This window comes from Drosophila simulans, chromosome 3R (genome assembly GCF_016746395.2).
Source record: "Drosophila simulans strain w501 chromosome 3R, Prin_Dsim_3.1, whole genome shotgun sequence".
Classification (NCBI taxonomy): Eukaryota; Metazoa; Arthropoda; class Insecta; order Diptera; family Drosophilidae; genus Drosophila; species Drosophila simulans.
The window spans coordinates 21,742,130-21,759,765 of NC_052523.2; the positions used below are offsets into that span (position 1 = coordinate 21,742,130).

The window sequence follows — 17,636 nt, forward strand, 5'->3', positions numbered from 1 at the left end:
CCGCTAAAGTTATTGTTTTAGATTTTTTTCTTCTGATTTGGGAGCGCCAGTCTGCGATTTTGCAAAGAAAAAATTAATTTGTGTAAATTTTGAATTTTGCGAGGGCGTGCCGGCATTTGGTAATTGCTGTCGGTGCAACAGGCGACAAAATGTTATAAAATAAGGTATAAACTGGGATTAAGTGGTTGTTTAACAATCATATAAGAATTGCTAAAATAATAATAGTGTGTGTTAAATTAAAATTACCATATTACACGCGTTGTATATAAGTTTTCATTCAAAGTTAATTAAATACAATTTTTTATTGCACTTACTTAAGCAACATTTTTAAAGTACCGAAAAATACCAAGTAAATACCAAATGATGCTCATTTCCATTTCCCCACTGCAAAAAGCCACAGCAACAACACTGCGTCGCAACATACGGGACCGGAAGTAAGAGAGCGCTCGAGTGCGAACGGGACAACAGTATGAGCCCAAAAAGTTGTTGCTGTCTCCCCAAATGGCGTTTTTTGAGCGACTTCGCCGCAAACAACAACGCTCTCTCAGTTTTTGGGAGAGAGAGCAGCATTTAGGTTTGTTTTTGCTGCTCGGCTGGCGGTGTGGTGGGGCGAGGGAACCGTTTATGTTGTGGGTGGTTGTTGCCATCGCATCGCAAGAGAGAGAACGATTCCGCTCTCATTTTGGATTACCCTGTACTTCAGAAATTCCGAGAGTATATGGCGATTGCAGAGGGTTATTTTAAATTATATATTATTTTATATATTTTATAAATAAGTTACTAAAGATTTTATTATTTTTGTATTGTATTATTTTGTGTATCTAAAACTTATTGTATCTAAAAACCAGGTATCTTCAAGTTGGAAAACTCGACCACTTGTTTTATTTTATTATGCTTGCCGCAAACGACAAACAACCGAGAGAGGTAGAGCGACGAAGACAGGGAGAGGTATAAAAAGCGAGAGGCGGCGAGAGAACTTTTCCGCGGGGGCCGCTTGTACTTGTATCTCTATCTTTCGGTTCGGTTCAGTTTGCTTGCGACCGTTACAACAGCCAGTTGATTCGAAGCGGAGCGATTCGTGGATTCGTTGTCATCGTGTCGTCGTCGTTTTGTCGTTGATTTCCGTTTGTGCATGCAGATAAAGCCAGGTCTTAACTTGATTCTGGACTGGGCCCAAAATCGAAATCGAAACCGAAGTGGGCTAATGGAAAATAAACAAACAAACAAAGCTCGAATTTTGTTTGCCGCGCATTAAAAGTAATTCCTATTTGTCGCCCCTAGAAAATAATAAGAAAATCTGTTTCTGGCATGTTGCATGACTGAATTAAATTACGTGTTAAATTGTTAAGCTAAATGAACAAACCGCATCCATAAAACGGATGCGAGTGCATGCAAATTAATTAAAAATACGATTCGAAATCTCTCTACACATGCATGCACAACCCATCAAGCTTTATTCAAATCAATGACTTGAGCGGCTAAATAAAATATGTATTTCATGGCTATTAAGATTATAAACCAAATTTATCATTAAATCTAATATCAACTTTCATGGTTTATTAACTAATGATATGTTTAACTAATGAATCCCAAAACATAAAGCAATTTAATTCGCTATGACTAAGAGACCGATATACCATACAAAAGACGAGTTCAAGATATGTGTATATAAATAAAATAAAACAATGAACTCTCAGCTCAAGATAAAAAGTTCAGTAATTTGACTAAATAAAACACGTGTAATTAAATAAGTGCTTTACTAATAAATTGATACAACATTCAATTACAATGAAATAAATTTATATCAAATTTCGATTCTAGATTGGTGAACATTTGTGCCCTGTAGAAAACAAAGAATTTTCAAAGCAAAAAAACCCATAATCAAACTACAAGCTGTGGTTAATGTTTACTGTGGTTGTTGTCGGTGACTAGCTCAGTTTTATCAACAACTACAATTTTGCGTCTTGGTTTTGTGTATTTCTCAACGAGTTGTGTATGATAAGAGCTGAAAGGCGACATAACATTTCAAGAAAATCAGAAATAGTTCTAGAAACTAACAATAATAAAATATTTTATTATAATTTAACAAATTTTCGTTATTTAAAAGAAATAAAAAGCCCGTGTGCAGTTCAAAATCCCATGGAATATGTGACAATTAAATTAATTAAGCTTAAACAACAGATACGATTACTGAACACTTTGCAAGCGAAATAAATTTGATTTGTAAATTTCACATAAATCAAAGCGAAATAGCTGGCAATCCTTCCCTTCAACTGAATTAAACAATTACTCTTTGTTTCTCAGCTTTAAGCAATCAAAATCAACAAAATGCGTCAGCTGCGAGCTGAGCTTTAAAAGAAATACGAGCTGAGCAAACAATATAAGATAAACACAGAAAGTCAAGTACAGTCAGTGCTCCAATTTTGTAACCCACAAATATATTTTAGGATTTTCCCAATAAAGTAAAGTGCAAATTGTTTAAAACGACAGCTCACAAAATAAGTCATGAATTTTTTTTCGAAATATAAATAAAATAGTTTCTGTTCTTTACACTCTGTCAGTAAGTTAGAGCCTGTAAATAACAATTACTAGGAAATACTGAATTTAGTTACATATATGGTATTCCCACGTTTGAAGTAGAGATAGTGGAGTTATCCTTGATGGTGTCCACTATTCCAGAGCCCACTGTAAACTGGGGGAAGAACAAAGCGGGCTATAAAGACGCTCGTTCGGCGACTCAGTCTGCTGGCTATACGCGACTATATGGCTATATTGTAGGCCTATTGTCTGGGCAAACTGCATGGAACTGCATATCGGAAATGATTATGGGGGGAGTACCAGCTTGACGAAGGGAGAGGCGCGATAAAAGACACACAAAAGGGGGGGAGAAAAAAATGTTGGTACGTCATTAACTGACTCAGCCGCATGTTGCATCCAAGCTTTTTTTGTTGCTCCTTTTTCTGCTCAGTATTCACGTCCTGCAAAGAGAGACTCAAATTCCAGAGAGAGAGAGAGAGAGCGTGAGCGGAGAGGGAGAGCGGCTGAGCTTCAGCGCAGCTCGGCGAAATTCGCTGAGCTCGCCTTAAACAGTTCGCAGCCGTACCTTCACCGTTAGTTAAAAAAAATTCCTTGCTCGAAGCGGACGGATTATCGAGATTCGTGGATTTTTGCGAATATTTCCCGTGTAATTTTCGTCACGCGTCGTTTATTTGCACCAGCCAGTGTGTGTGAGTGTGTGTATTACGTACTAGTGTGTGTGTATGTGTAAGTGACTCAACTCGAAGACATTTTTTTTTCTTTTGTCGAGGGACGCTTCTTTGGTTTTTTTTATTTCTTTTTCACATATTCGCATATTCTTTTGCGGCGAATTCAATGACGTCGCAGAAATTTGTTTTTATGCCATGAATTTATGTTTCTGTATGCGTGTGCATGTGTTTTTGTTCAAGCAAATCGATTTAATTTATGAAAAATTAATACCAAAACCGGCAGCGAACTATACAAAAACTATGCAAGCGATCCAAGACTCAAATGTTTTTAATTAAAAGCCGTGTGTGAAATATTATCAAACCGCAACGGCAAAAACAACAATATTTTATCACAATTTTGAGAGCGGCACGCACGTGTGTGAGTGCTTGAGTGTTAGTGTGTGTGTGTGCAGTGGCGTGTGTGTATGTGTCGAAAAAGCCGGCAATGGCAAAAGAGAATTCAGAATTCAGCATTGAAAGGGGCGAGAAGAAGAAGGCAAAAGCGAATGCCAAACAGCGAAAGTAAAAGCGTAAAGCCAAAAACAAAGAAATGCCAAAGAAAACCCAGAAAGCCAAAAATGAAACAAATAATAAATAATAATGAAAATCAATGTTATGGGAAATGGAAAAGCGCTTCAAAATTGATACAAACAATGAAAACGCAAACATTGACAAATACATTTCATTTATGGAAAAAATCGAGCTTAATGAATCAGTAAACATACAAAAAAATTCAACTTTATACATTTACTAATAAAATAACATAATCCTTAGTAAATAGTTAATCATAAAAAATACAAAAAAAAAAACATGTTATAACAACAGTTTAATCATACTTCATTTTTTTTTCTAGAAAATCTAAAACCTTGCCATCTAATATTGGTGGTATAAAAAATGAGTATTACCTAAGAAAAACAAAAATAATTCAGTGCGGTTATAAAATACAAAATATTTAACAAAATAGTTGCAAAAAGTCAACAGAAAAGTGCAAAGAAATAAATCTCAAGAAAACCGAGATAAACAAAGTATTTGGTGCGACCTAAAGTGATTTTCTCAGCGTGTGTCTTTGGGATATAAGCGAAAAACCAGCAAAATTTACTGCTTTGGAAACTCCGCTCTCAACATAAGCACCAACAACAACACCATCAACCCCCCCGGCGGCAGCAGCACCCACCTCCAGATTCAGCACCACCAGGCTCAGCACCACCCCCAAAACAGTGCGAGAATGCTGTTCGAGAATCCGGCGGTTGCGGCCAAGTTGCCCTTTCCGTACAACGTGCCCCCGCCCCTGCAGGCGGCGGCGGCAGCAGCGGCGGCTGTCCCAAATCTAAGGTGAGTTTTCCACTTTCCACGACGGAAAAGCCTGAGATATTACAGTGAAAACTAATTGGGAAGTGTAACACTTCTGCGTTTCTTACTTTGTCACTTATCTTAGATATGAGATTAGACGAAATTGGTTGTATACATACTTAAATGTATGCAGGAGTCCTTAAAGTCAGCTTACTTTTTTTTCTTGAAAATTAGTATACTTTTAAGCGTCACATAAAGGATATATAAACAGTTATCTTTTTGAAGCCGTTAGGAATATTTAGAAATAGTATATTAATATATATCCTAAATTGTTTCAGTATTTTTAGTTCTGCTTTGGTAAAAGATTGTAAGTTTCTAGAAAATGATACAATCTACTACAATTTTTTCTAAGTGCATCTGAAAAGTAAGAACTCTGCGCGTCTCAAGGCCATTAAAGGCGTTAATGCGCTTTGAGGTTTTTACTCTCCGTTATTTTTTTCGCCCAGTTTTTTCCCAACTTTTGCCTCAGTGGCATATTTATGAAAATTGTTTTGCTCTTTGCTTGTTTTTAAATTTTTCATCAGGCACTCAGCCTTCGTTTGAGACGCGGGTAAATTTTCCAACCTATAATTTCACTAAGTTGCTGTCCGTAAATTGCATTCATTTATTATATGAGATTGAGGGCAATATTTACGTTGGGATTGTTTTAATCGTTCATTTTCGTCTGTACTGTGTTACTTATTACTATTTCAGGACAGTTTTGAAAAACCTTAAAAAATTATAAATAGCTTAGTTACAAATATTAAGCCTATGGTTCATTAGGCGAATATATTGTCCTTACTTTCAAGTCCTTCACAAATAAATTAAAATTAATGAATTGCATTCCACTCCCGAATGTCCGCGATATTTTTCCATTATGAGTCACTGTCAAGTTTTGTAAATTTGTATTTTTTTCGTAATTTTCCTGAGCCCGGTAATAAATGATTGTAGGCTTGGGCGTTTTTATTAATGCCCTGTTTTTGCCCTAAGTGACGTTTTTAATGAACCATTTCGTGGCACAAAAGTGAGAGTAAACGGTTTTAAAAAGAGCCTTGCTGCCAAAAGCGCACTTTACTGGCATAAAAATTAAAGCCGACATTCAAGTTCGTCAACGTCACAGGAACTTGCTTTACTTTTCATATTAAAAACGATCGTCTGGCGCCAGTCAATTAAGAATTTAAAGTTTTTAATTTTCGCTTCCTCAGTGTTTGCTTTTCAATTAGCATTTTATTTATTATCTCATAATTATTTCGCTCGGCGTGTGTCAATTTTTTTTCGTTTGCTTGGGGAAACTATTCAAAATATTCAAGCAAAATCAGGCATTCTTTAAGTGTTTTCGATATTGTAGCTTATGCAATACATTTCAATATTGAATTACTTGGAAGAACAATTGTGTACCTGTTTTCAACCGGCAGCAATGCCAAAATAGATTATGAAATTTAAAATTATCCCCATGGCACTTGACAGAGAATGGAAACTAGAGCCAAAAATCGAAAGAAAAACAGAAACGCCAGCGAAAATCGCTCATCGATGGTCAGAGAGCATAGACAAAGCGTTGATTGGATTTAAAGTGACAGTAATAAATGACAAGAAAGGCAAGTTCCGTTTATAAATACTTGTACCAAAATGAAAAAAAATTATGTGGCTAGAAAAAAAATAGAAGAACTTGGCTGGCTGACTGAACTTGCACCAGATGAAATCTGAGGGAAGCGAGAAGCCAAAGAACGTGCTAAATAAACAGACATCGTCGCCACATTTTCGATTTGACACACTGACAGGAAAAACAAATGACAGCGTACCCGGGAAAACTAGAATCCGAGATGCTCCGCTCATTTTGCTCGAGCAGGCAAATTGATTTCCTCGTATTTGGGGCCCACTGTAATATGAGGCATTGAAAAATGCACAAATTCTTGGCTCTCGTCTTCTCGTTGTGGCGGCTTAATTGTGCGTTGTTTTAACTGCATTTAGTGCAGGCGTAATTAGCCAAATTGTTAACTTAATTATTTTCGGCTTCTTACGCACAGTTTGCTTCGCAAATGGCTGTGAATTATAGACATCTAAGGGTCCCACAGTGGGCTCTACAAATGAAATACGGATAAATATTATAATTTAACGTATACTTAATATTTCGCAACTGACATTGAAGTTAAGCCACTGTCAAGTTCCGCCGTAATTAGTCAAAAGTCCAGGTCAATCATTTCATTCGCTTTTTATGCATCAGACAGCCCGGTAAATAAGAATCAGACAGCAATTATATATATTTTATTCGCTGCACTGCTTGCATATTAATCGAGGCAAACCCCTCGAAATCCCCCTTGTAATTTGTATCTTTATCTCGAAGTAAGCTGGCATACGTGGTCGGCAAGTGACCTTCCTGCCTACTCAATAGAATTAGTTAAGTGCCCAGCTTGAGGTATCACAATATAATGCCACACTTTTTTCCGTCGTGTAAAAATGAAATGCCACATGAATTAGAAATTAAAAATGCCAATCTTTTGGGGCAGAAGACATGTGAGCAGTATTATCTCTCTCTCTCTGCAACCCTTTCACGCTTTCTTCCCTCGATTTCCCAGCATTATTAAGATGTTGCCTGAAAGACACTTTTCCTCATGGTCTTATATTTGTTTGTTTTTTTTTTATTTATTTTAGTTTTGCGCATTTGAAATACATTTTTCTTCACTGGTTTCGTTTTATTTGTTACGCTCGCACTTTTGCCAAGTTTTTACTCAGCCGCCGAGTGATTATTCATAAGACTTCGCCGAGAGATTTGCGCCGGGGCGTTTTGACTGACAGCTACAACGGCTGTTCTTATTAAGGTAGCAGCACCGCACCACCGTGCCACCGAGTGGAGAACCACCATTGACGATAGTGGCACCAACCACCCACATCTCGGATTTATTTAACTGCGTATCCGAAGCGCTCTCCTTTTGGGTACTTACTTAAGCTGATTACATCTGGCGGGTTTCTCTGGCCGGAAATTTTCCAATCCGACTGCTCGTCGGGGTTTCTTTTGGATATCATTTGTCTCTTCACTGGCCTTGGAAAATATCTTCTTGTTATATTTACGAACAGTTTTGCAGTTGGTACAGACTTTGGATTTTGTATCTAAGTATCTTAGCTCTTAAAATCTATGCTTCTGAAACGAAACAAGCTCTATTCTGGAGCAGATATATTTTAATATAAATTTCACCACAGTTTGTCGGTTTGCCAAATCAAGTTTGTGTGCTAATTTCCTATTTTTCCTATTTCTGGGTTTCTACGAACGTATCCAACAAACTCATTATCCGGTCATCGTAATTTATCTGCCCACACGCACTGCGTTGGCAGTTATAACTGTAAGTCTCGATTCAATTGTTTTCACATGTTCGCCTTTTGAATGGCCGCAACAAATTGACCAGCCAGAAAATGTATCTCTCATTTAGATTGGGCATGACAAGCCGAAATGAAGTAAGAAAACATAGACAGCACAAAAAAGTGCGGGTAAAAAGCAGCTTAAAGTTCCTTGACTTCACTGCCATATAAACTCGATTTAGGTTGCAGAGAAAAAATGTACACCAATTAAGAAAATATTGTATTATAACATTATAACTAATATTATTGGTGAATATTTCGCTGGAAGTTCTTCATGTAACTTGACTTATTTGTAAAGTGATGTATAAATTCCTAGATAAATTTGTTTTTGATTGAGTTGCATGCATGCAACATGATATATGTGGCAAGCATTTGCTCGCAGCTCGCATTCCACTTAAAATTGCGAATGAATAGTGCTGAATGAATGAATGCACTCATGATTTTATCTAGATTGTTTTTTCTCTCTCAGCAGCAGATAAAATTGTAAAAGTTGTCTAGTTTGCTTTTACTGTCAAGCTGCCGGCATGGAATTTTCCCCTATGCAGTCGGCAACTTTTGAGTATTTTCCGCACCCCTCTGATATCTCGGTTTTCCACGTTGTGGGCGTGTTTCAATTATTTGCACGAATTGCACGCCGAAGGATGGGAAATAATCCCGGATTCAGACTGCGTGTGTTTATGCACTTTAATTGAAAAGCCATCATCGCACAACTTAAAAGTTGAAGGCACTCGAAACGAATGCCGCGTAAATATTTTGCCCAAGATTAGAGATTCGAATACATTTGCAGATAGTGTGTGTTTCGGCTAGCTTTTCAATTTGAATTTTGATAGATTATTTGTTTTGGTTATCAACAGTTTAATGCCTAATGAGTTGCATGTGATTTGATGACCGGATTACGCACTACGCAGTGTAGTGAATAACTGTTATATGTGAATTTTCTTTAACTATTTTCATATTCCAATAAATCTTTACTTTTTCCATATTTACCCATGACTACATTTTGATTTTACGCAACCGTTATGTGGCATGATATCATTAGGTGCTTGGCAATTTGTTTATTTCTTGTGTTTACTTCTTCAGAATTTTTCCCAGTAAATGCACATATATTTCTCGACTTATGCAGCACAAGTCCTCACTCAATTTCTTTCATACAAGTACATATTCAGCTTCAAGGGGCTTATATGTAAATTCGTTTTATGTACAAGACGCAGTCAGCTTATGTACAAATGCGTACAAATATGTACTTGCCTAGCAGTCGCATTCACTACGTTTTCTAGTGATGGTTTTAACACTGAAATTTCCACAAAAACAGAATAGTCACAATTTAAAGCTCCATTTTTTCACATGACTGATTAACTTTAGAATAGCAAAATATTACAATTATTCAAATAGCCGTGTGGGTGATTTTTTTTAGTAGCGATGCATTTGTGGCACTGCAGGATGTATATGGGTAAATATATGTATGTACAAACATGTAAATATGTACATATATGCAGAGAAAAACTCGTTCGTTTGTTATTTGCCATACGAATGGGGGAAAATTGCATTTTCTCAAGTGCAGGGCCGCATTAAATTATGCACAAACGAAGGGCGCCTTTCCCTTTGAAATGGAACATTTCAGAAAATTCCGAGCATGAAATTCTCAAGATTTTTAGCACCGAGCGAAGAAAGGCGGCACCAAGTGAAAACGAAATGAATTTACATCAAGTGAGTGTTTTAAATACGACATTATGCGAAATGCTCATCCAAGCCATAAAAATGCAGCAATGCAACGGGAAACCAAACTGATTTCATTTTGAATCGCATTCAGCAAAAATAGATTGATTAATTTCAACGTTTGCCAGATACATTTGCAATCCCTTAGATCAACTAGCATGACTCACCTAAATTCACCTTGCATTAATTAGTGCAAAAAGTAGAACATATTGCAATTAAACTCAAAGGCTTGTCCTACATTTTCATAATCAATTAGAATCAATTTCCTTTTCCAATCGCCCTCCGAAAGATATAATTTCGTTTCCAACTGGGTCAATCTTAAAACATTTTTCGGACCGCTTGTCGCTGTCAATTTGTTAAATGTTTTTGTGAGGCATGTAACGAAATTTAGCGACAAGATATTTGCAATTTTTGTTTTTTTTTTTATTACTGATGTGCCAAAGCAAATTGAACAAGAATTTTTATGTATGAAATAGTTTTGTTTATGTTGTAAAATTTTTTTTTCACACTTGGCGTGTGTAAAAATTAATAATGTTGATTTGTGGCGAAGAGGCAGTGAAATTCCTGCAGTTTTTATCCAGCTGACAATAAAACTTTCCCATTAATGTGTCAATTGCGAATGCTGCAGAGTACTGAAATAAACGAGCAAATTAAATTGCGAAGCCAAAGTAAATAAAGCCATCAATTCCGCCGCTACTCCCCGATTTTCTATCAATCTTCTGGCCATATAACCCCGCATAAAACTCTCAAGAAACGGGTAATGAGACTCATTAGAGGTTATTTTTTACTTGGTCTTTTGTATTTTTGGACGAGTTGGTAGTAGCCCGTTTGGCTGGTAAATAAGTTGGGCCCATTGCGCATTTAGTTCATTAACCTCTCCAACTACAATTGTTGTAAATTTTTCGCTCGGGGAGTTCATTGTTGGGCCCCAAGAAAGCTGACTGCCTGACTTGGCTGACTTGGGGCTGACTGGCTGGCCTGGCCTGGCCGCAAGTTGGCCTAACAAAATGGTTATAAAAAGTACAAAATTGTTTGCTACCCATGGCCTGATATGCCAATTAAAGTGCGACCAAGCTCTGGGCTCTCGAAGGCGTCTCCTCTCTTTCTTGTGGGGGCGTGTGCTTTCCCCCAGCCGGCGGATCTTGGCTTATTGTTAGCCTGGTTAGAGGTTACGGCTAACAATTACTTAAAATTAGCTGCCAGTAGCCGGGCAACGGCCATAAAAATCTGTCTGATAAAACTCAAGTTTGGCTGAAGTTTTGCCGGGGCGGTAACAAAAGTTTATCGTCTTGAATGGAAAATGTTTCTTGCTACCGCGTTGTGAAGTACACTTAATTAAGGCATTTATTCCATAATTAACTGGTTTCTTCTTTGTAAGCAAATATTATGCACTAGCTATTTATGTATTCGAAACTAAAGTATCAGAAATATCAGAAACTATTCCCCATGGAACCGTGGCTTCTCTACTTCCTTCTACCCATTCAAATGACTGTGACAAAACATTTCCAAATAATTAATGTCAAGAGCAAGCGCACACACCACACAACACACACCATACACACCATACATACATATCGTTCAGATATGACCGAGTATATCTGAGTTTGATGTATGTGCTGTGACAGTATCTGATTATTGGCATGCGTATCTATCAGTTACATTAGTGCGCACAGATATATTTCAAGTTTATATATGCATATTGCCCAGATACGTACCCAAATTTGTATATACTTCTACATATATATGTATATATGTATATATATGTAGAAAAGTAGATATATGAATTTATCATAAGTCGCGGCCGCTGCTACTGCTGCTTTCTGGCTGACTGAAGGAATTTATATTATCGATAGGTTATAAATTGAAGACAATGAAATCAATTGATTGGCATTTCTGAGACGTCTGTGGAGGCGACTGGCTGAGTTGGATGGTGGTGATGGAAGGGGTTGGGATGGGGGCATTATTATGGCATCTGGGTGTGCTTCGTTAGGCATTTGCAGCAATACTTTGACCCCGTTTGTGTGCGCACTCGAACTGCACTGGGATTCGATTCTAGACGCTCAGGAGAAAACCTATAATTACACTTTAAATAGCTCAATCTTCAAGACCGGTTATTGAGGTGTGTGTATTTGTTGTTATTTTTTTTTTTTTTTTGTATCATGTAAGATATGCCAGCGTTCTGCGGTTGTCACGAAGAATGACTAGATTTCTATTCTATTTATTTCGCCCCCTTTTATCGATCGCTGAACATTATTTATGATGCATATTTAAATTTCAAATTTGTTGCTTTTGGCAACATAGTTTTCCATTTCTATACAGTTTATTGGTGCCAATGCGATTTGTCACCTACACCTTCTGAAATACTATGTATGAATATATATTTCGCTTTCATTTTGTTTGGATCTCTGTTTTGGCTTTCGCGTTGATCGCACTAAAAGCTGTGCAAAATGTTTTTGCAATAGCCACAAATTTTATGGCCATTTATTTTGTCATGAGCGTATATAGTTTTCGTAAATAACCTTTTCTCTGTATACACCTATCGCTTCAAGGCTGCTGCGCCCTGAAATCTTTTCTCTACTCTTTGATGCTCGCCGCCTGTGTGCAATTATTTTGATGATGATAAATCTCAATTCAGTTGGCTTGGGATTTAGGATTCGCCATTTGCGGGGGATGAAAAATGTCTACTGAAAATGGATCAAAAGGATGGAAAAGGTTTGGATTTGGTTAAGGCAGCTTCAAGATATGAATTTTAAGTGGTATATGTATATTTATTTCAAATACTGCAAGTATTTTATTCCTGAAAATTGCATGCTATTTGCGACTAGCATTCTTTTTAAATCGAACTGCTACTTATTTTATTTCTAGCCAAAACCCAAAATCAATCAACAAAATAAAATACAATGCAGACATTTTAGATAGAATTTATCAAACCAAAAGTTGGCCTAATATTTTTTTATTTTGTTTTTTTTTTTGGCCACAAAAATAAGTTGGCTTGGCATGTCAAATGCAATGAACTCGAGCCAACCACCAAAGAATTGAGCAGTATTTTTCCTCCATTTCATAGATAATTTGTAATCAAATATCACGAACCCAAACGAGGATGGTGTCCATTCTCATACCATTGGGACTATCAAAGACGAGCTCAATTTCGCTTGGGCAAACAAATATGCAGACCAGACCAGACCAGACAAGAACGGAACGGAAAGTCAGCCACTTGCCATTGTGCACAATTTTTGCACAATTTGAGTATCTAAACAGCCGTAAAATTGTGAAACATGCAATACCCAAAAGCAGCACAAAAATGCCGGATCCTGTGTAAGCCAGTATGGGAATGTATCTGTGGGATAGATCAACTTTTAGCCAACTGCTTGTCGTGCCGATTTGCATGACAGTTGGAAAATGTTCCGTTTGCTTTCCACCTTTTTGCGGTTGATGACTGACTGTCTTTGTGGGAGAATTCTCAGATAATTATGTCTGCAAAGTACTGAGAAAAGTACCAGGAAAATGTTTTAATCGACAAGTCAAGAAGAAGTTGCTTGGATGAGACGAAACGAATGGCATGCCAAAGTATCTATTTCGATGCAGCAAATATCCTTGCACTGATATCCTTGGATTGAACATAATATATGCAAATATTCATCATACGCAGTGCAAATAAAATTCCAGTAAAACTTTTTTTTTGTAATATTCACTTTAACTTTGACATTCCGCGAAACTTTCGTGCAGCTCATGCTGAGAAAATCGCAGCTCAGCCATATTATCATGTCATACCCGGTATACATCATATGCTTACTTATTTTTTTTTTGTTTTTCTTGTATATATACTCCTCTGGCGACCGGATGCATAAATAAGTGACAAAACCCGGGGCTTCTGCTAGTGTTTTTTCGCGCTTTGTTTTTATATATGTATGTTTTTTTTGAGTTTCCGGCATCAGTTTATGAAAAATAATACGTGCAGAGATGTCTGCTTATCACTAAGAAGATGTTTATCTTATGGGGCAATGCTTTTTCTTCAGGGTTTTTATGCAAATTCAATCGAATTGACATTGAAAATGTCTGTGGGAAATTTTCGGTGGAAATACGCCTTAAAATTATGCTAAAATAAGGTAACAAGAATTAAAAATATGTATTACTCGAAATCTAATCAATTTATTTGACCATTTGTCACATGGTTTTGCTTAATCAAACAATATTCTCTAGTGCCAAATCATTAAGTTGACTGTAACAAATGATAGAAAGCCAATCAAAAGACACTCGGAACATCCATCAAAACCAGAGAATTATCAAGAACTTGCCATAAAATCGAATCTTTTTTGCGGCTCCGTGGGAAATCAATCGAGTCACTTAACCATGGCCTAATCATAATTGAAATCTTCTTTTCGGCCATTGTGCAATCGCCGCCACTCAACTGTGTCAGATTCAGAAACCGAAGAGCTTAAAAATAGAAGATATCTGCTTAGCAAATCGCCGCCCTCCCCTGATCTGTTAAATCGAAAAATGCAGAAAGAGTGGAGCAGTGAAAACCAGTTTTCAGTTTCCCTTCGAATCGAAACACACGCTTGAAAAGTGGAAGAAACAGAAAAAAAAAAAAATATGATAAAAAAATCGAGAATAACGAAAACAAAGAACTTGGTCTATAGCAAAATCAAGCCCAGACTGAGTGCCTTACTTGGCATCGGTGAATTGTGATTTCGTATTCCTTTTCTACGGATTGTATCTTATTCGTTTCGCTTGAACGGATTGGGATTTATGAGACTTGCAGGCATCTCAGCCAACGAGTGCGAAATACATTATTTTGCATGCTCGGCCCATTGGCAAAACGGCAGGAATAGTGGCCAAAATCAAACTTGTATAATGGCGCGAGGAAAACGAAATCGATGGCCAACTGACAACTGGCCAAAAGATGTCAATAGGCAATGGCAAATGGTAAATGCAATTAGTTCGGGTCCAATTCAGAGTTGGCAGTCGTTTGAATGTTTTGCAGCAGGTGCTGGAATGCAATGGTCAATATGATGATATTTATATTAAGTGCGCTACTCGATGCACGGAAAACGATGCATCTATAAAATGCAATTTATATCCTACACTCTGCCATGATTAAAGCCAATTAAACTGCTTATCCCAAAGTATTTTACTAGCAGCAGCCAACAATGGGTATCACTTTCACATAATTGCCACATAATTTCAGCCTCGTGTTGGGATAGTTGCTGAATAACTTGTTTTTGATGTCCGTTGCTCAGGCTTTTCATGTGAAAGTGAAAAGTTTGCCGCAATTGACTTGAGTGCATTACTTGGTCGGGCTGCAGGCTGCTTGTTTTCCTAATTGGTAACGAGATGAAATCTAATAAAATATAGGTTGCAATTAATACTAGATTCGAAGAGTAATTTTGAGTAATCCAGCACTGCGATTTCCTCTGGCATATCAACTGATTTCTTATGGGCACAGAAAACCTTTCCAATCGCAATCGTATATTCCACTCAAGTTTTATTTGTTTATTTAATTTCCGACCAGTTAAGTCTTTTCGGCGGAAGAGAATAATGTTACCCAGTGGTAATCAAAATTTGATGTCTCGACGACGATAGGCTTTTGGTGGCGACATGAGAACGATCTGAAGTCTGAGTTGTGGAGATCGCCTTTTGCATCTGTAAACAATTCCAAGTGTAAACAGTCAACGACCTTCGCTGGTTGATGGTTGGCCAGTTGGAAAGCCAGGGTGGCTTTAGTTTTAATTATGTGGAGCCTGGGAAGAGAGCCCCCCCAGCGGGCAAAAAGGGTCCATTACCATTTCATTAACATAGACATAAAACTTGCCCATTTCCACCCACCGGTTTTCCCCGGCCCCATTGCGTGTGTATTGAAATGAAAACACGTGTTGCGGCCATAAACAAAGAAATTGGTAAATGGCAAACGAAAAAGCAAAACAAAGCGGCTGGGAGCTGGAAAAATTGCCAAAAAAGTCGGCCTAGCGTGAAAAACACACGAGCACTCGAAAACACGTAGACAAAGGCGCTCCAAAAGTGGGCAATGCCGGGCTGTTTGCTTTTATATTTTCGGTGTGGCTCCTTTCGCCAAGTCAAATCCCATTTTCTGTTGGCTTTTAATACGTTTTTTTTTGTTTTTTTGTGAGGTGGGGTTTTCAAATTGAAGCGGGAGAAAATTGTGTTTCAACGAAATGTTCGCTTTTGAAGTTGGTCAGGGAAGCTGACTTTTTATGAGGTCATGAAATAAAGTTGAAAGTTTAAAATTCTATGGAAAGTAACACATTTTTAGTAAGAGCAAAATAGCAAATTTAAATTGCTAAAACCATAAGCATTGAAATTTTTCATTGCATTTATAGCGATTTTCTTATATTTTTCAAGGCATTTATAAAAGACAAAAAAACAATTTGCTGTCTATTAACAAGTTCTTTATTCAAATTATAGTCAACAAATTCTCAAGAAACCGATTAAAGTGGAATGCCTAACGCAACGTTTTTAATTATAATTGCAGTGCCCTTAGGGCTTAATATTAAACTTGCATGAATTACGACGCTCCATTGAAATCGTTTATGAAAATTTCAAGCCTAAAGGTTGTTAAATGACTTGATCTTTTAGTAACTTTAAGATATACATTAAGCTTAGTCTTGGTACCACCTCCTGTATAAAACTGCACTTAGTTAACCGTACAAAAAATCGTTTTGCAGCAAAATTACGTGTCGCCTTCGTCGCTTTTTCCCGCTTTGACAATTTCCGACATATCGATAGTTGCATCCCGATTCCACACCTTTCCCCACATATCTCACCAACCCCTTCACACTTTTTCCACCCCCTGCCATGGAGTGTGAATAAAATGTAATCCGCCGATTGCGTGTGGTAATCTAACGAAAAACAAAACGCCACAGAAAAATGGGTAAAATAAAATGAGCGAAAAACCGCTGCAACTTATAACCACCGACTGGCTGGCCTGGCCCCAACTGACCCCGAACACCAAGCCCATGGGCCCCTTCATAGCCCCCATTTTGCAGGCCTCTGCACGGCAAGAAAAAAATTCTTATTAATTATGACCACGCTTAAAAATGAAAGGAACATTTTGAATAATATTGCCAGCTATTTAAGTTAATGTCGTTATTAATGACTGTGCACACCTCTCTTTTTTTTTGCTGTGTATCTGCAGACGGCCAGCTGTGTTGATTTTCATTTTCAGCACGACTGGGCGATGGGGGCGTGGCGCCGCCCACTTTTCGCATTGATTGCGTTACAATTTCAGGTTTCTGGTTTCAGTTTTTGCTGCCAGTCTACTTCTACTTTTTCCCTCTTTTTTTCTTTTTTTTTTTGTATTTTTTACCGCTGAGACTTTTGCTTTGTTTTTGTTTTACCGGCTGTGCCACAAAACGTGTCCGCTGCCATTGTTGTTGTTGTTGCTGGCTGTCTGCCACAACGTTGAAGTTGATCTTTATCTGTATCTCCGGTCGCTGGTTCAGGCTTTATAGATTTTTTCCACAGTAAAGTTTTCTTTGATAGGAAACCCTTGAAAAAATATTGAACCGCTGAACAAACTTCATTTGTTCTTTATTATTCCTTTTCTGTTAGTGGTTTCGTAATACTTTTAAATTTTTACTTTGCTGAACGACATGTTCGAGCTCATAAAATAATTGTTGCCATAGCAAAAAGGCTTTTAAAAAATATATTATCTTTATAACGATCCTGTTGTTATATGGTATGTATATTATATATATACATTATACATTAAAACTGTTAAAATGTCATATAGATTTTAAAGTTCAGGATATAAAATATACTTTTTTAGTATATAAACAAATCATTATAATTATATATAAACAAAATCAGGGATATAAAGAAAATAGGAAACTCACATTACAGATATGTTTAGAAATCTTGCAACTGATACAGAATGAAATGTGTGCCTTAGGGAAGTACCACTGTACTGGCAGCAGTTGAGTTGTTGGCCTGACTTGGCTCTTTGGATCTGTTGGCCACGACTCAACCGGTTTGAGC

General features: G+C 37.3%; 1 protein-coding gene across 7 annotated transcripts in view; it reads left to right on the top strand.

The window, feature by feature from the left end:
• Window positions 1-1,001: 1,001 nt before the first annotated feature.
• The window catches only part of LOC6729631 (poly(U)-binding-splicing factor PUF60-B), an 88,307-nt gene continuing 71,672 nt past the window's right edge, over window positions 1,002-17,636 (top strand). For 4 of the 7 annotated variants that reach the window (XM_016177528.3, XM_016177527.3, XM_016177526.3 and 1 more), the window contains exons 1-2: window positions 1,002-1,257; window positions 4,099-4,577. In XM_016177528.3, coding sequence (XP_016036270.1) covers window positions 4,471-4,577 — 107 coding nt within the window. In that variant the 5' untranslated portion in view covers window positions 1,002-1,257; window positions 4,099-4,470. Of the gene's footprint in view, window positions 1,258-3,089; window positions 3,265-4,098; window positions 4,578-17,636 lie in introns of those variants that run through there. The other 3 variants (XM_039295322.2, XM_039295319.2, XM_039295320.2) reach the window with 3 other exon arrangements.